The sequence below is a fragment of the Ictidomys tridecemlineatus genome, chromosome 11 (assembly GCF_052094955.1).
Source record: "Ictidomys tridecemlineatus isolate mIctTri1 chromosome 11, mIctTri1.hap1, whole genome shotgun sequence".
Taxonomy (NCBI): domain Eukaryota; kingdom Metazoa; phylum Chordata; class Mammalia; order Rodentia; family Sciuridae; genus Ictidomys; species Ictidomys tridecemlineatus.
Genome location: NC_135487.1, coordinates 17679715 through 17702744, shown reverse-complemented (window position 1 = coordinate 17702744; position 23030 = coordinate 17679715). Strand labels below are relative to the sequence as shown.

General features: G+C 39.7%; 1 protein-coding gene and 1 non-coding gene across 3 annotated transcripts in view; both read right to left on the bottom strand.

Moving 5' to 3' along the window:
- Cep85 (centrosomal protein 85) overlaps positions 1-21165 on the bottom strand; it is a 34603-nt gene extending 13438 nt beyond the window's left edge. Inside the window, exons 1-7 of one of the 2 annotated variants that reach the window (XM_078025655.1) lie at positions 21007-21165; positions 14281-14352; positions 12456-12608; positions 4053-4747; positions 3014-3147; positions 2475-2592; positions 652-837 (exon numbers count right to left, since the gene is read on the bottom strand). In XM_078025655.1, the coding sequence (XP_077881781.1) occupies positions 652-837; positions 2475-2592; positions 3014-3147; positions 4053-4747; positions 12456-12608; positions 14281-14335 (1341 nt within the window). In that variant the 5' untranslated portion in view covers positions 14336-14352; positions 21007-21165. Of the gene's footprint in view, positions 1-651; positions 838-2474; positions 2593-3013; positions 3148-4052; positions 4748-12455; positions 12609-14280; positions 14353-20754; positions 20935-21006 lie in introns of those variants that run through there. The other variant, XM_078025656.1, reaches the window with a different exon arrangement.
- Positions 10504-10576, bottom strand: Trnaa-ggc (transfer RNA alanine (anticodon GGC)). The gene has a single exon. It is a non-coding gene; the product is annotated as a tRNA-Ala (tRNA).
- Positions 21166-23030: the final 1865 nt, after the last annotated feature.

The window sequence follows — 23030 nt, the reverse complement described above, 5'->3', positions numbered from 1 at the left end:
TAAGGCAATTCTAAGAGCACAGGCAGAAATAAACTCCCAAACCAGAGGCTCAGGTGAAATCTTTCTCTACTTTTTAGGTAGGGTGAGGAGAAACCAGTCTGAATGAAATCAATTTACCACAGGTATTTAAATGTCTTGCAACAGTGCCACCTAGTTGGGCTGCCACCTGGTTTTCCACCCAGGCCAGCTGGCAGCACATGACAACATGAGTATTATATGACTTTTCCTGATTGTGGTACTTTTGTGAAGGAGATGAAGCAAAAAGGAGGGGTTCCATTTCTAGTAGACAGGTCCTGTGTAAGAAGCCAACGAAAGGTCTCACCTAACTGGTTTTTCCTGGTTCCAGGAATGGAGGCCAAAAACAGCCTAAGCTGTTGGCAAAGAGGGCTGACTGCCAAATCCTCTGTGAATCAGAGAGTCATCAACTCCTTGGCTCACCTTTTCTTTCTTTTTTTTTTTTTTTTTTTTTTAACAGTATTGGTGATGGAAGCCAGGGCCTTACACATGGTAGATAAGCACTCTACCACTGAGCCATACCCAGTCTTACTTTTTATTTTTATTACATTTTGAGATGATGTCATACTAAATTGTGCAGGCTGGCCTTGAACTTGAAATCCTCCTGCCTTAGCCTTCTGAATAGTCTCAGCTTACCCTTTCTTCCTGTTTCTTTCCTTCCTCTGAATGCTTCTGCAGTGTCACTTTGAGAGACTCCCTGATGAGCTGGACTTCAACTTCTGATGCAGAGAGTTTCTTTTCAAGCTCAATTTTTTCTTTGCTCAAAGCTTCTGTCTTCTGTGCAAACTGTGCACGTAAGAAAGTATTCTCTCTCTGCAATTCCTGCAAAAAAGATTAATATGCAAGTGTTTCCTACCCTTACAGTCACATGTATAGCTTTACTTATTCCCAGAATACTTTATGGTCAAGGATCACCTTTCTCCAAGAATTTCTTCAAGCAATGCTTCTCAAAGTGTGGTCCTAGGACAAATAGCATCAGCATCATCTATTACTAGAATTTGCTAGAAATACAAATTTTGGTGTCCTTCTTGCAGGTTCACTGAATCAGAAACTGGATAATAATCTATGTTGTAGCAAGCCTTCCATGAGATTCTGGTGCATATTCACATGCACCAAGGAACAAAGGACAAGACATCCCAACATTTATGCTCAGGGCTTGGCTTCTCCCTCCACTCATTCTCTATGTGATCTTAGGCAAGTACTTCCTCCTCCTTGGACTTGACTTTTTTTCATAAGCAAATTACAGGATTACATTAGATTTTTATCTACAGACCCTTGCCACTCTAACTTTCTATTTCTTTAATTAATATTCCTGTAGTTGTAGATGGATACAATCCCTTTCTTCCTTTCTTCCTCTCTCTCTCTCTTTCTCTCTTTCTTTCTTTCTACACCAGGGATTGAACCCAGGGGCACTTAAGTACTGAGCCACCTCCCCAGCCCTCTTTTTATATCTTATTTAGAGACAGGTGTCACATATTTACTTAGAGCCTCACTAAATTGTTGAGGCTGGCTCTGAACTTGTGATCTTCCTGTCTCAGTCTCCCGCGCCACTGGGATTACAGGCATATACCACTGCACCCGGCTTATTTATTTTTATGTGGTGCTGAAGATCGAACCCAGTGCTTAAATAAGTAAATACTAGGCAGGTAATCTACCACTGCTAAAACTCCAGCCCCTAACATTCTATTTCTGTGCACTGGAATATTGCCTTAGCAGGCCTACTAGGTGATAAAGCCAGTACTATAATCTACTTAATACCCATCACTCAAAAGCACATGTTGCAGAAGCTTGGTCAACAAAGCAGGCTTCTTTTCAAGCTCTCAATCCCTATAGACATTGACGTCAGTAAGAGTATGGTTTTCTTCAGATGCTCCTAAACATGGAATAAAATTGAGAATAACTCTAAATCCCTCATTGCCTCTTCTCCTTCCATTTGGTCTTTTTTTTTTTTTTTTTTTTTTTTTTTAGAAAGTAGAGAAGAGAGAAAGGAAGGAACACTTTTTTTTTTTTTTTTAGAGAGAGAGGAGAGAGAGAGAGAATTTTAATATTTATTTTTCATTTTTTGGCGGACACAACATCGTTGTATGTGGTGCTGAGGATTGAACCCGGGCCGCACGCATGCCAGGCGAGCATGCTACCGCTTGAGCCACATCCCCAGCCCTCCGTTTGGTCTTGACTTCTAAGAACATTGCCCAACTCTAGGACCTTATCATCTACTTTATTCTGCCTTCCTTTTGCCTCCCAAGTGTGTCCTGACATGACACCAAGGCACTTGGACTTTCACTTGGTTCTCCTTTAAAATCTTTTCCACACAAGTGCACATTAAAGGGTACTTTATAATTACTCTTTGAGGACAGGGACACCTGTGGTCCCTTGATCCCTTTTACACCTTCTGTATAGCTCAAGGGAAAACACTGAGTTATGACAAACAGAATACTGTCCCAGCTGCCAATGCTTACCTGTAGCCTTAGCAAGCAGACATCCCCAAAGGGGGCAGGACGGCCCAAAAGGGCACTGTGGACTTGTAGTTCACTCTCTCGTACTTTTTGCTCCAACTGAGATATGTGTTTCCTCTGCCTGCAAAAGCCAGCAGAATCAGATCTAGGATCCTGATGATAACCCACTCACATGAGTTCCTATTTTCTTTGGACAGATGGGTGACAATCCTTACTATGTAAACAAACACCCTCATTCTGGACATCATATTTTGCCAAAGGAGGAAAAACAAATGAAAAGGATGGCTGAGAAAAATTAGGAAAGATCAGCTGTAATAAATTAGTTAACCTTTGCAGGTACTCCCTGAAGCGCCCTCAGAACACACAGCAGGCCTATCATATTAGACACAAGACCAGGCTGCTTACCAATCTAGCACTGCCATGAAGCAAGGCACAAGCCTAAACAAAGGAAGGGTACCACTCTTGGGAAGATCTTATTAGGTGCCCTAGCCGGGGGCCCAGGCAGACACAACCTGATCATGCTGTACCCCTTTCCACCTTACTTGTCAATAAGGAGTTCTTTTTCCTTCAGAAGGTGTTCATTACTGTTCAAGATACTGATCCACTGTGCTGGCTCTAAGGTGGGTAGTAAAGGAGCAAAAGCAGCAGGATGGTGGCAGATGGCTCCATTCTGAAGCTGAAAGACAAAAAGTTCAGAGGGGCTTGATCTTGACTCTATGGACCTGAAACCCCTGAAGAGCACCCACTGGGTCTGCAATCACGGCCCACTTTAGCTCAGCCTCATAAGGTCAATGTTTATGAAATAATTTTAGCTCTGATGCATGACTAGAAAGAACCTGCCAAGGACATTTCTGCCAACTAAACACTCCCTACTCAGAAAGGCTCTAGTTTTTCTTTTTAAATTCCTTTAAAAAAGAAAAACTGGCATAATATTATAATTATATGTAATAGTGGAAGGCTCTAGTTTCTCCATTGCCAAATAATAAAAGATAAAGGTTATTTATCTTTTATTATTTGGCAATGGAGGCAAATCAGGAGCTAAGATGTCCTTACCAATCAGAGAAGGAAAATACATTCTGTTCCCTTTCTTCTAATTCTAGCAGCACAAGGACTTAAAATACAAAAGTGGTATAGTAGAAAGAACATAGAGGTTCAAAGACAATTTATATACCCTAGCTCTGCTACTTGCCAGCTTTGTGACCCTGGACAGATAATTTATTTTAAAAATCTGGTAAGTTTTTACATTTACATCATCAGGTTGCTATGAGAATTAAATAAAATTCTATATGTGAAAGTTAACTAATCTAGTGACTTGTGTATAGAAAGTATGCAATCAAAGTTAGTGACCTACCTTTTTGAGTTTTCCCTTATAACCTTCTACTTTGGAGAATCTATTTGATATTTAGACCACTAGCAAATTCAATGGTTAAGAGTTCACGAACCTTTATTTCCTGTCTACAAACATCTTCCTTCTTTCTTAACACATGTTTTCTTTAGAGTTAAAACTCAGAGGACAAAGGCTGTACAGTTCTAAGAATAATATTGGAACCTGCAAAAATCCAAGGAAGGAAGGGTCTCTACCTGCATTTGCTCCATTTGTAAACGGATCAATTCCAGCTGCTGCCGACAAGTACTGAGTTCACAAGATTGCTCTCGGGGATGCCAAGGGTCAGGACTTGGTTGCCATACCTGAGAGGACAGAGGCTTGGAGAGCCCAGGAGCAGGCTGGATCCCCAAAGGGAGCACCCCACTATTGCTAGGGTGTGGTCCATTCCGCTCAAAGACAGCCCCACTGCCTGGTGCCTTCTTGGCCTCAGGCAATACTTTGTATAACTCCTTGTTTGTGTCAGTTCTTGGGTTGTGGAAGTGGACTCGGTAGTGGGGATCTGAATAAAGTGTCTCCATCACAGCTGACTGATTGAGGGTAGATTCCATGTTAGGAATATCAAACTTCCTCATCTCTTCTTCTCTTTCATGACCTACTGCTGGAAACCAGGACTGCTCAATCCCATTTTCTCCAGTAGCACCACAGAGATACATGAGATCTCTAGACAGGCCTGGAGAACGTTTTACTGTACCAAAGTCTCCATTTCTTGTCATCCCCACACTTTCAGCCAACCCTGACAAAGGAAGCTTGGAGGAAGAGGGTCCAGCAGGTGTCGAATTGGGTTTGGCAGGAGAGGTCCCCAAAGTAGAAGGCATCACATGGGCTGTTGGAATGGTTATATGGCTTTTGATAGGCTGGAAAGAAGGGCTTCCACTTGAGCTGCAAAAATCTGTGGAGAGAACAGTCATCTGTAAGTTAAAACTGAAGCAGCAAGGTTTCTTGAGTTTAGCTGCTAGGCCTAACATTTTCTGCCTATCCCCAGACATGGCAGAGAGGGTAACATTATTACACTTATCAGGCAGAAAGATAAAAGCAACCTAACAGAAGCTGTGTGACCTAAGATTTCCGATGCTGTTCACAAGATAAACCAAAAAAAGGCTTTACTTTTAACTTATACTCTGTCATTTGTACTTGAATAAGCAAAGCTGAAAACTGAACTCCAAAAAAATCACTTACTTTAAGGGCAATGCATTAGGTCCTACTCTTCCGGAAGTTCGGCAAATCTAAATTATAATCCAATTTAATAAAAATATTCTTTCCAAAGGGTGCCAGAATCTTCTGACCTCTAAAAGCTCCCCAGTCAAAATGAGCAATAAATCTAAACTATCCAAAAATAAGCAAACTGGACAGTCCTGCGAAGTTATTCAGGGCAGGGAGCACAACCTCCAAGTCAGGATTTTGTTCTCTCTCTCCTACACCCCAGACCTGGCTGCCTGGTTATGGGAAGTTATTCTTAGTAACTCTCAGGTTTCACTCCAACACAGTGAGCACTGTCAAGTGGGTACACACTGAAAATCTCTATTTTATATTTTGCTTTTCATTTGCCCCTTTGTTTGTTCCCAACTATGATTTTTCTTTCAACTAGATGCTTCCACAGACTCCAGTTTGATCTTGAGAGACAACACTGATTAAACTTGCTGCAGAAGGTTCATATTTCTAGCTAGTTCCAATTTTCAAGTACTACTTTGAAAATTACAAGGTCATAGTACTGATATGACAGGGCAGTGGGATGTAAGCAAGTTAAGATGGAAATGTAAAGTGACACAGCTATTATTACTTTCAATAATCAGAAAACAGAATAAGGAGAAAAGCAATACTAATTTCTTCGCTTTTCAACTCCCAGTTCTTTTCCAAACCAAGCACATCTACCATAGGATGAGGTACTATCAATTTATCTTTTTTCTCTCTACCAAAACAGAACCCACTCATTTAATAACAACTATTAGAATCTTTCCTGGAATTATATGAGTACAGATCTACTATCTTCTTACTAGTAGCTGTTTAAACATGGGGAAGCCAAATTATCTAATGCAGGCAAAGTATCTGATTTCTTATTATTTAGATGATCTTGGGACAGGAAAACAACAACCATTGCCACACAACACAAAACAAAAACCTGAATAATTTTTGATAAGATACATGAGCCTCTCTGTATCAAAAAAGAAGGAAATTTCTCAGTTAAAGAACATGGTTTTTAATGTCCCACAACATAAAACTAGTTGACAAGGTTAATGCAGACTGGTGATTTCGAGACTAGTAAGCAATCTACTTCAAATCCTCCACAGCAGTACTACACTATCAACTCTTACCCAGGGTCCCTGTTTCTGTAGTGTGATTATGGAAAAAAAGACAGTAAGGTAGTAGCATATGAGGGACTGCCACTGTGCTGAATTTAATAACACTTCCATGCTCCATCCACAGCACCACTCTCTCCTAAGACTCAGCAAACTCAGTTTTGAGCCCATAATAATAATGCCAAAAAACAAAACCAAGAAGAAAAGAACCAGTGATCTAGAATATAGTTTTCTAATTTTCCAGTGGACATAGTTCATCTACAGATGAAGGAATGAAGTGAAATTTTGTCATTAATGTCACTTATCTATTTGGTTCATCTATTTATATTAATTAACAATTTTTATTATATTAACCTAAATCTGATAAACTGTGCTATAAAATGTAAAGTTATACCTTCTTCTGGTTTGTGTTTCAGAACACTATAAACCAGATCAGCAACATTTTCAAAAGGAGGTTCTATCTTCTACAATTTCCAAAAGCATGAAAGATTTAGTGCAAGGGAATATGGTGATTTTTATTTAGAGAAGCCTACAGTTCCCAAAATCACCATATTTTTGTTACTTTAAGGATATGATTCTAAAACCCTCCTCGCCTCAACCACACCCTCTGTCCCCTCAAAAACAATTCATTCTGGGCTGAGTATGTAACAGTGGTAGTACACTTGCCTAGCATGCCCAAGGCCCTGAGTTTAAGTCTCAGTGCTGCAAAAACACAACATAACAAAATAAAACCAATACATTCTTTCTAGTAACCCTCCCTTCAATGGTAAGGGTAGATTCTGTTATTGCTAAACCTCAATCACAACTGTGTGTGGAGCCCCTCTGAATGACCATGCCTTCCAGTCCTGAAGCAGGAGGCTCTGACCAATCACTACATTTCTTAGTGATTTGGGCATTGTCCCAGGTCTTCAGGTGTAGGTGTCACAAACAGGGGTTGAGCTATACTCACCTATTCCTTTGTAATCCTACCCCTTTGCCCTGTTTAGGATAGAATGTTCCATGGAAGCTCCTTTTGTGTATCCCCTTCTCTTGCTCTGCCTTTGGGCATAGGCTTCCTAGCTGTCAGTCAACTTGCTGACAACAGGAAGCTAGATTGAACCCCCCTGAAACTTGACTCCTTACCTCATTTGAATGACTTCTCCCCAATAAAAGGGTCAGGCCCTGCTCTCTCTCTCTTTCCATGGACCTCTAAGGTCAGAGGACCCAAAGAAAAAAGGTATCTCTGTCTCTTGTGTGATTATTTTGTGCAGCACAGTTCAACTGGAGTGACCCTGAGTGTTTTAGTCACGAGAAATGCAACACAACTGTCTATATTCCACAGTAGTTTGTGAAGTATGGCAGTTTGAACTATGCCAGCAACTATAGGTTGAGTATCAGTTTTCTAAAATGCTTGAAACCAGAAGTGTTGCAGATTTTGGAGTTTTTTGAATTCTAGAATATCTGCATAGACTTTATTGGCTGAACATCACTAATCCAAAACTCTAAAATACAAAATGCCTGATCAAAAAATCTGAAATTCAACATGCTCCAAAATTTGTCATGCACAGTTATGTATTTTGGAGCATGTTAGATTTTGAAAAAAAAAAAAAAAAAATTTTTTTTTTTTTTTTTTTTAGTTTTGTAGTTTGACACAATACCTTTATTTTATTTAATTGTGGTGCTGAAAATTGAAGTTAATACCTCTCTCGTGCTAGGCAAGTACTCTACCACTGAGCCATAACCCCAGCCCCTAGGTTTTGAATTTTTGGATTAGGAATTCTCAATCTGTATTTCCACCTTTAAGAAAGAGCTGAAAGTACTATGAGCTTTGCTTTATCTACCTCTACCCTGTCCCTCAAGAATTTTGAAGGTAAAACACCTTAATGAAGAATGGAATATAAAGCAAGCCTATTCAATTTAAAGATATAACAATGAACTACTATTTTATACCAGTATTAAAGTGTCTTGTCAACTAGACTCCAAGCTAGATTAATGAACAAAATAAGCAAGAGTCTCGATTAAGATAAGCTGGGCTGGGGTTGTCGATCAGTGGCAGAGTGCTTGCCTAGCATGTGTGAGGCACTTGAGTTCAATAACAGAATAAATATATAGACAAATAAACAAAAGATATTGTATCCATCTACAACTAAAAAAAATGTAAAAAGTAAAAAAATTGTTATCTTGAAGATAACAATCTTATGTATAATGATAAAGGGCTGAGATATAGCTCAGAGGTATCTTAGCATAAGCAAGGGACTGAGTTCAATTTCTACACCCACAAACCCCAAAATAAGGTATATAAAAAACATGGCAGAAAAGACACCCTGATTCTTTCGGGCCCCCCTGCCCCAGCACCAGGGATTGAACCTAGGGGTGTTCGACTACTGAGCTATACCCCCAGCTCTTTTTACTTTTAAGACAGGTTCTACAATTGCCCAGACAAGCCTTGAACTTATGATTCTCCTGCCTTAGTCTCCCCAGTAGCTGGGATTACAGGACTTTTGATTTCTTTAAAAAAAAAAAAGCTGGCCACAGGGGCACAAGCTTGTAATCCCAGTGGTTGTAGAAGCTGACACAGGAGGATCATGAATTCAAAGCCAGCCTCAGCAATGGTAAGCACTAAGCAACTCAGTAAGACCCTGTCTCTAAATAAAATACAAAATAGGGCTGGGGAGGTGGTTCAGTGGTTGAATGCCCCAGAGTTCAATCCCTGGTACCCACCCCAAAAAAAAACCTTTAAAAGAAAAAAAAAATCTAAGGGCCAGAGGTGTAAATCAGTGGTACAATGCTCTCCTAGCATGGATAAGACTGTAGGTTCAATCACCAGAACCACAAACAAAAAACCCAAACCCAAACAAAACAAAACAACCTTCTAGACTGATGACTTTGGCTACTGTAATTTTAAAAGAATTCACTAATAGCCAGCTGTGTCTACAAACTATTCTGGAGGCTGAGAAAGATCAACTGATTGAACCCAGGAGTTCAAGGCCAATATTGGCAACACAGCAAGATCACATCTCTTAAACAACTACACTGAGACACACACATAATAAACTGATTATTAAACAATTTGATTGAATTAAATGCAACCAATTTTTCTTTTTATTTCTTTTTCTTGGGGGGGGAGGACACTGGGGATTGAATTCAGGGGCACTCAACCACTGAGCCACATACCTATTTACTTATTAGCGCCTCGCTTTTGCTGAAGCTGACTTTGAACTTTTTTTTTTTTAATATTTTTTGTAGTTGTAGATGGACAGAATGCCTTTATTTTATTTATTTATTTTTATGTGGTACTGAGGATCAAACCCAGTGCCTCACATTTGCTAGGAAAACACTCTGCCACTGAGCTACAGCCCTAGCCCCTGGCTTTGAACTCTTGGTCTTCCTGAGTGGCTGGGATTACAGGTATGTACCACCATACCGGCAATACAACCAATTTAATGGGGGAAAACTTCAGACCAATGTTTGATATTTAATAATACCTACCATAAAATTAAAATGAAAAGGTCCCATGACTACACATGTAGACAGAACATTAATAAGTAAAAATTAAATGGATAATAAACTCTTAATCATACAAGTGATGTCAAAAATATTACAATCAGGGCTGGGGACACAACTCAGTGATAAAAAGTTTGCCTAGCATTAAAGATGACGTGTTTAATGCCTACTACAGTAAAAAAAAAAATACTGTGTATACCACAGTGAATTCACCATTGTATATCCACAAGAATGGGGTCCTAATTAGAATAAGATACATTCCATGCTTGTATAATAATATAAAAATAGATTCTGCTGTCATAAATAACTAAAAAGAACCAATAAAATAGAAGGGGGTAGGGGAACAGAACAAGAATATAGTCAGGAGACTAGAATCTGATACTTAGCTGTGGGATCTTTGGTAAGTTGTTTAACACCTAGGGAAATTTTTGTTATCCACCAGCAACAGGAGTTAGATTAAGTGATTTTTACAATACTGTCTATTTAGAAATCTATGATTCAATTCTACTTAATATCTATCTATTTATACCGGAGATTGAACCTAGAGGCACTCTATTACTGAGCTGCATCTGCAGCCATTTTAAAAATTTTATTTGAGACAGGGTCTTGCTAAATTTCTGGGGCTGGCCTTGAACTTGTGATGCTCTTGCTTTTGCCTAAAAAGTAGATGGGATTACAGACATGTGCTACCATACTTGGCTTCAATTCTACTTAATATTTACTGAGCATAGTCCCCATAAACACACAGTTATCAAACTGTTAAAATTAGTGCTAGGTGTCTAAGAGCCAGTACTAGTAAATGTATATTTCCCCTCCCTTTTCATTCCTTTCATTTTTTTCCAAATATTTGTTCTTTTAAAAAAATTGTTTATGGTGCTGGGAATTGAACCCAGGTCCTTCTCCATGCCAGAAAAGAAGCTCTACCACTGAGCTACATCCCAGTCCTATTCATTTTTTTTAAACAATTCTGAGATATAATTCACATACCACACAAATCACCCACTTTTAGTATGTAGTTTCAATTGTTTTTAGTATACTTATGAAACCTCTTACCCTACAGCAGTCAATACTCCTCTATTTTCCCCAACTTTCCCAGTCTTAGGAAACCACTAATCTGTTTTTGGTTTTGTTTTTTTAGTTGTAGATGGACACAATAACTTTATTTATTTCATTTTTATATGGTGCTTTAGGATCAAGTCCAGGACCTCACACCTACTAGGCAAATGCTTTACCACTGAGCTACAACCACAGCCCACTAATCTGCTTTTTGCCTATAGATTCATCTATTCTGGATATTTCAATGATATGGCCATGTTATATATGGCCTTTTGCATCTGGCTTTTTTTTTTTTAACTTGGCATAATTTTTTTAAGGTTCATCCACTGGCAGCATGTATAAATACTTAATTTAATTTCAGTCCCAAGTAATATTCTATTGTATTATACAGACATACCTCATCTTACTCATCTATTCATCAGTTATGAACCCTTGGTTTGTTTCTACTATGAACATTTGTACATGTGTTTTTGTGTGGATGCATGTTTTCATTTCTCTTGGGGACATACTGAGGAGTTTAATTACTGAATCTTAAGGTTTAACTTTTTGAGGAACTGCCAACCTGTTTTTCCAAAGCAACTGTAACATTTTACATTCCTACCAACAATGTATAAAGAAAGGTTCCAATTTCTCTACATTCTCACCAACATTTCTTATTATCTTTTTTTTTTTAAGAGAGAGAGAGAGAGAGAGAATTTTTTTTTTTTTTTAATTTTCAGTGGACACACATCTTTAGTTTTCGGTGGACACAACATCTTTATTTTTATTTATGTGGTGCTGAGGATCAAACCCAGCGCCCCAGCACGTGCCAGGCAAGCGCACCACCGCTTGAGCCACATCCCCAGCCCTATCTTTTTGATTTCAGTCATCCTAGTAGCTGTGGAATAGATATAAAGTACCTAAGTGACCAGTTCTGTAATTGCAATCAATTCATTCAAGCACTTTGAAATTTACCTTTTTCATCTATAAAATAGAATACTTCACAGAATAGCATTAATGAAATAATGTAGAAAAAAATCAGCCTAGTACCTATCTCAAAGTATATAACAGTAATTAATTATTATCATTAGACTTCTGCCTTCCAGGCCCTCAATATCTCAATGGAAAAACAAAACACCCTTGTAAAGCATTGGCTGGTAGTTAGTACTTAAGTGTAAAACAAGTGACAAGAGATTATAAAGATAAAGGGTGCAAAAAGGAAGGGTATCAGTAGTGGGTAGAAGCAATGAGAAGTCTTTGTGGGATGCTTTTCTAAATCCTAAATAGTCATAAGATCAGCACGGCTGGAAAGGACCAAAGGAGTTGGCAACAGCACAAATGGGCTAGATTAAAGATGGAAAAAATAGCCAAGTTACCAAAACAAACAACAAAACCATTAAAAAAAAAAAAGTCTGTAATTTCAAAGCATTATAAAATAACATCTTGATGATACCAAGAAATAGGCTTGAATGGTTGAATGGGTGGGTAGGACCAGATCACAGAAGAATTGAGTCCTGAGAACTTATCCTCCAAGTAATGGAACAATCAAAGGATTTGCAAGAAAGGAAAACTATGAAATATGAAATTAGGCTTCTTAATATCAATCCAGAAGCAGAAGGACAGACTTGAGGTCAAGAAGACTATTAGAAAGTTGTATCAGATAGGATAACAATGGAAACTAAGATAAAATGAACTCATGAATATTTTGGAAATGACAATATACCTAAAACTCAATCTGAAAATGACAAGATATACTGGTAATCAAAAACCATTAATCCAACCTACCATCTGCAATATCTGAGCATGACGTGCCAATGGCTGTATCCCCACTGTCGGCTACACTTGAACAGCGGCTGAAGCGGCTCCGAAAGGCCTCTGAGATAACTGGAGTCTGCCATTCAGTTCCCAGGGAACTACCCTTATGAATTACATTGGAACCTGAAACAAAAAAAGACAATTTCCTCCTTTTAGTATGAACCAGCTGAGGTACCTCCACATAATTATTTTTATTAAAAAAAAAAAAATCACTTAAGCGGGGCTGGAGATGTGACTCAGTGGTACAGTACACAAGCATGCACAAGACCCTAGGTTCAATCCCCAGCACCATTTAATATAAAGTCTCAAAGTTTAAGTTGAAATCAGAAAATATTGTTCTACAGACTCTTTGATCTAGTAGGAGGCAAGTGATCCTTAAAAATACCTTATTCCTTTCTTCCAAGTTTAGCATTTTGCTATCTTTTTAACCTAATTTATTCTACTTCTGCTCGCTCTTTGCTACCTTTCACTTCTGCTTTCTAGTGACAGCAAACTAACTTTCTCCAAGTATTCCTATTCTTTGAGTCATACTGGATTGCCTGATTTGAAAGAACATGCCCAATCTATCTATACTCAGTAATTTGTAATACTTTTTTTTCAGTACTGGAGATTGAACTCAGAAGCACTGAGCTACATACAACCCCAGCCCCCACCTTTTTAATTTTTTTAGACAGAGTCTCACTAAGTTGCTTAGGGTGGTCTCAAATTTGTGATCCTCTTGCCTTAGCCTTCCAAGTTGCTGGGATTTCACCACAATAATTTTTATGAACAACACAGACAACAACCAGAACTTCTGAGCAGCATGAGATTAGAAAATGTTACTATAGTACTAAATTGGTATAATGTAGCTAGAAGCAACATAATCTGACCTCTTGGTAAGTCTATATGACTTTGTCTCTCTAGTGCACAGTTTGCCAGGCCTTTAAACAAAACATGTGCTTTAAATAAACATATGTAACTGAATAAAATGTGTCCTTTTTTGTTTTTATATTTTAAATATTTATTTTTTAGTTGTAGTTGGACACAATACTTTTATTTATTTTTATGTGGTGCTGAGGATCAAACCCAGGGCCTCGAATGTGCGAGGTAAAGCTCTCTTCCGCTGAGCCAAACCCCAGCCCTAAAATGTGTCCTTTTTTTGATAAAATACTTAGAAATTCAAATTTTTCTAAAATGCTACTTAATTGAACCATACCTCATCTACTGACTGTCTACACGTTTATATGTTTGACATATATACTTAAAATACCTACTTAATGTACCTACTTAACTTTTAAAATCTTGGCAATTCATTTTAGGGATACTACTGGCATCCAAGAATTCCAACCTTTGTGGGCTAGCAATGACTGACCCACTCAGAGTATTACAAAGACAACACAGAACACAGTAATTAATGCTGTGTTTTCTAATTTCAAATGGAACTATATTCCAAAGTCATTCTGTTCTAATTCTTTATATGTCCTCCCCTCCCAAAAATCACATTTGTCTTGTTGGAAGCCATATAGGACCACAGATAAATAATTTATTGTTCCCTCAAAGAGACCTGGTTTTTTTTCCTATTTATTAGTATATTATAATTATACATTATAGTGAAGCTTATTTTGCCGTATTTATAAATGCACATAACTGATTACTCCTTTACAATTCCAAGTAGAGACCTGTTTTTATATTCAATATAGCCCCATGTTACTCTATTCTTTTTGTACCAGCATTTCATCAAATGCTGTGTGCTCAGTCCCTTAAAGAATATGAAATAACAGAACAAAAGTCAGAATCGAAAATTTAGGCTACTTACCTGGTGAAGTAGCATGAGAGGTTCGCTCACTTGGGTATTTCTCTTGCATGGCCATCACAGTTATTGAGACAACTGCAGAATGAAGAAATAACCAGTCAAATCTCTCATTATTTTTTAATTCTCTGTAACTCAGTTCCCATTCAGCAGAAACTGTCAAAATCAATCTGAGGATTAAAGAGCAAACAGTTTCTTTCTACTATACTTACTCTCATAAGGAACTTTTGACTCTAGATGAATCAAGCACAAAATTCTGCAGGAGATAACCACAATTAGAGGGTATCCTCTAATTCAATTCACAATTTGATTCTGATATTATCTACCTGGAGATAGCATCAAATCCCACAAGTAGGGGACTCAGTTCTATAAGACTGTCCCTCTTCTGCCACCCATTGAGATCCCCAGATTGTTTCACTGGTGTCAAATCCCACAAGTTGAGGACCCAGACCTACAAGGCTGTCCCACTTCTGACACCCATTGAGATCCCCAAATTATTTTACTCATGCATCTGACCAATTAGCAATAAACTGAAGTTCCCATGACCCCCTTTCTTCAGTTTGACTAGTTTGCTAAAGTTAATTGCTAAATCACAATTCAGGGAAACCCTTTACTGACTTATTATAAAGGATATTACAAAGGACAGATAGAGATGCACAGGGCAAAGCATGTGGGAAGAGATGCAGTTTCCATGCCCTCTTCATGTGCCACCCTCTAACAATCCCCACATGTTCAGCCTCCCAAACGCTTCATTACTTTGGCAAGACTCATTAAATCATTGAGCAACTTAATCTTCAAACACTCCTCTTCTTCAGAGGTTGGGGCTCAAAGTCCTCACCCTCTGACCCTGCCTTGTTCTTTCTAGTGATCACTCCCCATCCTGAAGGGCTGCCAGTTAATATCCAACTCACTAACATACAAAAAGACATATCATTTTGATGACTGAAAGGATTTTACAAGTATGCAAGGAAATTAGACAAAGAACAAACACATATTTTATAATATCACAAACATATAAAGTATTAAAGTATTCTCCCACATTTTACTCCTATGAGTATTTTAAAAAGCAAACCAGGACCCAGCTGTATCGGTCCTCAGTATTTATCCTAAAGAATTAAAGTCATTATACTATAATGATACATGAATACCCATGTTTATAGCAGCAGAATTCACAATAGCCACACTATGGAATTAGCCTTGATGTCCATCAATGGATAAATAAAAGAAAATGAGGTATATACACACAATGGAGGTATATACACACAATCTTTATTCAATTATAAAGAAAAGTGAAATTATGTAATTTGCAGGAAAATCCATAGAACTTGATATCATTATCTTAAGCAGAATAAGCCAAACTCAGAAGGTCAAAGGTCATGTTTTCTCTCCTATGTGGAAGCTAGAGAGGAAAAAGGAAAAGAAAAGTGGTGGTGGTTGTGGTTGGGAGGAATCTCATGAAAATCAAAGGGAGATCAGTAGAACAGGCAAAGGGGACCAGGAATTGGAAGAGGGGAAGGAGGGGAAAGTGCTGTGGAGTAATACTGGCCAAATTACATTGTTATATCATGTAAACATATGAAGATGTAAGAACAAATCCCACCATTATATACCACTATGATGCACCAATAAAATAATATTGGGGGGTGGGGAATCATAAGCAGAGTCAGGGGAGCAAACCAGTCAGACATGGTCCCAACTATTTGGGAGGCTGAGACGGGAGGATTACTTGACCCCATAAGTTTGAGATGAGCCTGGGCAACAGAGCAAGTCCCTGTCTCAAAAAAATAATAAAAGACAAAAAAGAAAAGAAACCAACTCCCAATAATTGCCCTATTATATCTTTCTAAAGCAAGTAGAGAAAACATAGAAACAGATTCCTAGTATGAATCCCGTGTGGTCCTAGAGCCACCCATTGTTGTAATTTTTAGTAAATATTACTTTTAATCAACAAACTTAACTGTGGCTTTTCTTAGCCATGGGGCACATAATGGCGAGTAGGGTAAAAAAAAGAACTAAAGAACCCAACCAAGAGTGAAGTATTATAACCGCAATTATAATTAACATAAAACAAACTCCTGATTCCTTCAGTAATCAAAGCTGATGCACAGAGATAGGCAGAATTCTTGGTCATAAGAAAATTCTGATCCTTAGCTCAGAACATGCCATTTTCTTCCCATTTCTCCATCTCTTAAGACATTTCTACTTAAGGGGAGGTGTTGAAAATTCTGCAGAGTCTAATTCCTGTATAAACAAAACTGTTTAGTTATAACTAGCAAAAGCAAATAATAGTATCTTATATTTCCATTCTTGAGGGAAGTGGTTCAGAGCATGGGCTCAGATCACTTGGATTTGAAGTGTGGATAAATATACTTGAACACACTCAACTTCCAGTTTTGGTTTTGTTAGCTGTACAACACTGGGCAAAAATTTCAATACATCTGTGCCTCAGTTTCTTTATATAAGAGTGATAAAAGCTGGGTGTAGTGGCACATGCCTCTAATCCCAGCAACTCAGGAGGCTAAGGCTAAGGCAGGAGGATCATGAGTTCAAAGCCAGCCTCAGCAAAAGTGAGGCACTAAGTAACTCAGTGAGACCGGGTCTCTAAATAAAATACAAAATAGGGTTGGGGATGTGGCTCAGTGGTCAAATGCTCGAGTTCAATGCCGTGTTCAATTCTGGGCACCCCCCACCAAAAAAGTGATAAGACACAACCTAATTCATGTTAAGTGATTTATAATAACTTACCACAAGATCTGACACATCACAAGTGCCTATTTATTATTATTATTACTTGGCAATTTGTCAATAAAAAATAAATAAAACAAAAAGTGTCACACAGTACAGTCCCTGAAAGACATAGAAATATGAATCTGTAAACTCTGAATTTATAAGAGCCCCAAAAGAAGTTGGGACAATTCACAAAACAATTCTTAAGAGATAAAATTCAACTTTGAGAGGGGGAAAAAAAAAAGGAGGGGGGTGGGAGATAAATGGTACTAATTCTCTAAAGTTTTACTGACCTCTACGGCTTTCTTTTAGTAACAACAACCCAAGTGGTCACTAATTCACTGCATTAATAGGACTGGTACCATCCTCCAAAATCTCACTTCTTCCTAGGAAAGAGAAGCTTTCTTTACTCAGTAATAAAAGCTTCTACTTATGGCTAGCCATTTAATTTATGGCCAGTGACTTAATGATGACACAGCATCCTTACCTACATACTAGTGATTACTGTCAACATCAAACATCCTTTCCTTTACCTCTCCTTTGAAAGATAACAAAATCACAGGCCTGATGGATTCTGAAACTTTTCCAAATTCAGATGAATTGAGAACAGGGTAACAAAAGGAAAACTCCTAGTTAAAAAGAATCACACTATGACTCAGCAATTCCACCCTTGGGTGTATAGTGGTCCTTCTGAATCCAAAGGAGACTGATTCTAGGAATTCCCACAGATACCAAAATCTTCAGATGCTCAAATCCCTTATATAGAATAGTGTTGGCATATAACATGTATGTACATCCTCCTGTTTATTTTAAAGAATTTTCTAGAAGCCAGGTGTGGTGATGTGAACCTGTCCCAGCTACTCAGGAGGCCGAGGAGGGAAGAACACTTGAGCTTAGGAATTTGAGGACAGCCTGGGAAAAACAGCAAGACTCCCATCTCAAAAACAAACATCAGTACAAATGCAATTATTTTCAAGTATATATTTTTTTCTTTTGAACCCAGTGGCACTTTATCATTGAACTACATCCCCAATCCTTCTTATTCTGAGACAGGGTCCTGATAAATTGCTGAGGCTGGCCTTGAACTTGTCATCCTCCTGCAGCCTCCCAAGTCACTGAAATTACAGGCATACACCACCATTCTCAACAATCCCTAAGTGCATTCTCTGTTTGTTTTTTGTTTTTGTTTTTTTGGTAGTGCAGGGGTTTTGAACCCAGGGCCTTGTGCATTCAAGACAAGCACTCTACCAACTGAGCTATATCCCCAGTCCCACTGAGTACATTCTCAATCCATAGTTGGTTGAATCTTCAGATGCAAAACTCAAATACAGTGGGTATATTATATATTCAAGAAAAATTAAAATAGATGTTCATGCAAAAGGTTGTAAACAAATATTCATAACAGTATCACTTAACAATAGCTAAAAATGCAAACAGCCCAAATGTCCATCAACAAAGGATCAATAAAATGTGTTATATCCACACAATGGAATACATATTTGGTCATAAAAAGGAATTAAGTATTAATACATGCTAAAACATGGATGAACACTGAAAATATTATTAAGGAAAAGAAGCCAAATATAGAAGGCCAAAAAACTGCATGGGGTCTAGGGATGTGGTTCAAGCGGTAGTACGCTCGCCTGGCATTCGTGTGACCTGGGTTCGATCCTCATGGTCCCATTTATATGTCTAAAACAGCCAGATCCACAGAAAGAGCAGATTAGTGGATGCCAAGCGCTGAGGAAGGGAATAGGAAATAGAAAGTGACTGCTAATGGTTATAAGGCTTCTTTTCAGGATAATCAAAATATTTTGGGATCAGATGGTGGTAACGATTGAACAGGCTTAGATACATTATAAAAATCACTGATTTATGCATGAGTAAAATTAATTTTATAGCATGTGAATTATATTTTTTAAAAAAGTGCACCTATAAGGCAAAAAATAATACAGAATAAGTAACTCTTGATTTTTTCCCTACTAAATTCAGAATTAGATGATCAACTAGTAAACATTTTTAGGACCACTGAAGGAGTGGTCCTAAAACAGCAAGACCGATATTTTCTGGGATAAAAATGGGATAAATGAATGTGCAAGGAATAATACAAATAACCATGTTACAGCCCAAAAGGTAGGACTGAATGGAGGGGGACAGTAAAAAAAGCACCTAACATGGTTGGCTTCTATATTCAAAGCCCTTTGGATCACAAAAATATTTATTTGTTCAACAAATTTAACATGTATTTAGCACTTACTATTTATCAAGCACTGTGCTAAATACTTTATACATATATTTAATGCTCACATTAATCCTATGAGGCAGTTATTCTCATTTTATTTGATAAGAAAATAACAGTTTAGACTGATGAGGATCATACAACTAGGAAGAGGCTTTAAAAAGCCAGAACTGTAAGCTTGGTGTGGTGATACACATCTATAACCCTAGCTACACAGGAGGCTGAGTCAGGAGGATGGCAAGTTTGAGACCAGCCTGGGCAAAGTAATAAGACCCTGTCAAAAAAAAAAAAAAAAAAAAAAAAAAACCAAAACCCAGAACTGTGCTACAATGCTTTAGGAGTTTAATCAGCATTTTTTTTTTCTGTGTGTGACAAAACACAAATGAAAGAACTGAAGAGCATTATTAAGGCATCAAAAGTCATCTGCCTCTGACCGCCAGAGCTGCAAGCCTTGAAACAGGACAGTCAGGAACAGTCATATAATTTCTTCACTTTGCCCTTGTTCATCACCCAGGTTGTACTTCCCATGTTGCTACCTAAGAATTAGATTATGACTGTTAAATATATTTCTCCCTTTAAGAATTAGAATCTTGGTGTGAAATGTCAAGCTCAGCAGCTGTTGAGAACCACATCAAGACAGAAGAGGATTTGAAGGGATATACAGACAGCTGACAGACACATTAAGAATCTCACACCATCACACTATATTCATGGCCTTGATCACTCATTAAACTGACATAGTGAAAGAGAAGTCAAATCCCTGCCATGAAGTTGCCTTTACAAAGAACAAGTCCTGAGACAAAACCACCAGCCCATTATAAAGCAGACAAGGCCTAAGAGAAAATAATCAAGTCTAGTTATCTTAATTACCCTGTATTACAACTCCTTCTTACCCAGCATATTGTATTCAATTCATTAACCAAATTTTACTGATCACCTACTATTTGGCACACTGGAAGTGTATCTCAGAGTAAAGACAAACGGTTCTGATTCTCCTGGTTTGCAAGGGCGAAATTAGGTGCTGAATATGCTGTTAGACAAACTTGAACTAAACCTGCTGTAGCAGGGGTCCTCAACTTCAGCACCACTGACACCTTGCTTGATGTGGGGGCTGTCCTGCACACTGCAGGATGTAGTGTCTCAGGATGCCAGCAGCAATGCCAGAGTCGGGACAGTCTCCAGACATCGTCAGATATCCCGCGAGGCAGAATCGCCCGGGCTCAGGGGCTCGGGTCTAAGGCCTTCCCGAGTGCTCTCGGTCCAACAACTTTAATTCTCTACACATTCTTCAAAACTTGAACTTCCCTTCCCCGGGGTGAGCTCCCTGATCGCTCCAACTAGAGGAGCGCCTCTGTAGTGTGCTCTTTGTAAAAGATCTTCCCCCTGCATTTACTGAGTGCCAACTGAATACTACTCGCTTAACGTCTACTCTTCTCCACGGACCGTGGGCTCCACGAGGGCAAGGAAAGTGCTGCCCGCTGTACCCCCGGCCACTGGAACAAGGCCTGACTCACAGGTAAGGCAAGGAGAAAGCACGGCCACGACGGCTGGGTGGCGACCCGCACAGGGGCGGGTGAGCCAGGGGCAATATCTTAGCCAGGGGAGGCAGAGACCCGAAGCGGGTTACGGCTCCGTTGCTCCGCGCATGCGCTCCGGCTGCCGATTTCCCCCACGAAGGGAGGTCGCGAGTGTTCAAGGCTTCGCCGGGACTCCGGAAGGAGAGGCAGGGTGTACCACCTCGACTGGGGCCCCGACGGAGAACTTACGCGGCCCTGAGAGCGGGCGGCGAAATCCCTCACTTGCGGCTACTGACTGCGACCACCACGTCTGCCTCAGGCGGCGGTTCAGCCCCTCAGCTCGACTAACGGCCGTTACACACCCGCCGGGTCGCGCGCCCCGGAGCGCGCGCCGCCGGGCCCCCCTCCTCCGTCTCCCTGCCTCTGACCAATTAGCAGTCGAGAAGCGCGGTTCTCCCGCCCCTTTCTACCCTACACTGACCAATCGAGAGCTAAGCCGCGCCGGCGTCCCGCCCCTGCACGCTGCCTCGCAGCAGGGCGCGACGGATCTCTCTACGCAGGAGCCCGCCTCCGCTCCGGTGCTTCTCTTCTGCCTCTTCCCCAGTCTTGCCTCTAGGCGGAGCGGTGCTCAATGAAGCCCGGAGTGGCCTGCTGGACCTGCGCAGATGGGACACATGGGAATCCCCCCTAACCTGCTTCATCCTTCTCCCTCTACCCACCTGTTAGTCCTCCCTCCTGAAGCAAGTGGCCAGGCTGTGACCAGGAGTTAGGGTGTGACCTGGGTCACTGTCTAGTTAGGGTTGAGGCTCAATCTATCAGATTTAATGGAGAATGAACCTGTGTTAAGTCCTTGCTTCCTCCAAAGCTGAAGTATAACACCAGAGAAGTCTGCCAGGCAAGTTTAGATTGGAAAGTAGAAGCTTTATTAAAGGACAGCAGAAAAGACTTCTCCCCGGAGGAAGAAGGGGACCCAAAAGACAGAATCCGTGGAAGGTCTTCCCTCTTTTATAGGTCTTCTTTCAGCTTTCCCACACTCCTGTCCTTTGTTTCCCGTTATCTTGCCGTGAGAGAATGCAGGCGAGAAGGTCCAAAAGGTGGGAGATAGGTGGGCTGGAGGAGTAATCCGGGCAGGAAGGGCTTGGGGCAGCTTTTGATCAGCATTTCCCAGTTTGCTGGCAGCTGCTTCATTAACATTTCCTTAGGATGGGCTCCAGGCCTTGAGGACATTAACATTTCAATTTCCCCAAGTGCTACTCTGTTTTGGGGGACTCCATTCTCTATAATGGCCTCCATTTTATTTATCTTACACAATATTAGACCCGATTTACCTAACTACACTAACTACTACCTGTAAATCTAGCTTCACCTGGGTGTGCCATGATAGATGAATTTAGGGGACAGTCTCTGAAATTGGGACCAAAAGACTTTGTTACTATGCATGTCAAGGCTGGATGTCCAAAGGAGACAATTTAGACTGCTGTTCTGACTTGATGATCTCTGTTTTTTCTGTGAGGCAGGAGAGAACCGGGGGATGCATAAAGGACTGAGAAAAATGAAGATGATTTGAAGAGGTGATGCTGAAAAGGGAGAAAAACCTAACTAGAAACTCCGAAGTGTTGAGATTTACATTTGCACTCAGCAAATAGAACATTTGTACTGTCTTACTAACTTAATTTTTTTCTGACATTTAAGCACAGCGTAATCAATATTTTGTCCTTATCCTTTAGGATATTTTTTAAATAAAAGAAAAGTCTAATGCATTCATAAGCAAGGTTGGGGGTTTGGGGGTCATTTGCTTTTGGTACTGGGGATTGAACCCAGGGGCACTTAACCACTGAGCCATCCATATCCCTAGCCCTTTTTTTTAATTTCTAATTTTTGAGTCAGAGTCTTGCTAAATTGCTGAGGCTGGCTTTGAACTTGCAATCCCCTTGCCTCAACCTCTTGAGTACTGAGATTATAGGCATGAGTCTAGTCACTCGCTTTTTTTTTTTTTTTAGATGGGGTCTCATGATATTTCCCAGGCTGGCTTCAAATTTCTGTGCACAAGATCCTCCTGACCAGATGCAGTGGCACATGCCCGTGATTCCCAGTGACTCCATGAGGTTGAGGCAGGAGGATGAGGCAGGAGGACTACAAGTGTGAGGCCAGCCTCAGCAACTTTGCAAGACTCTGTCTCAAAATTTAAAACTAAAAGGGTTGGGGATGTAACTCAGTGGTAGAGCATCCCTGGGTTCAATCCCCTGAATTGAGGGGGGAAACAAAGATTATCC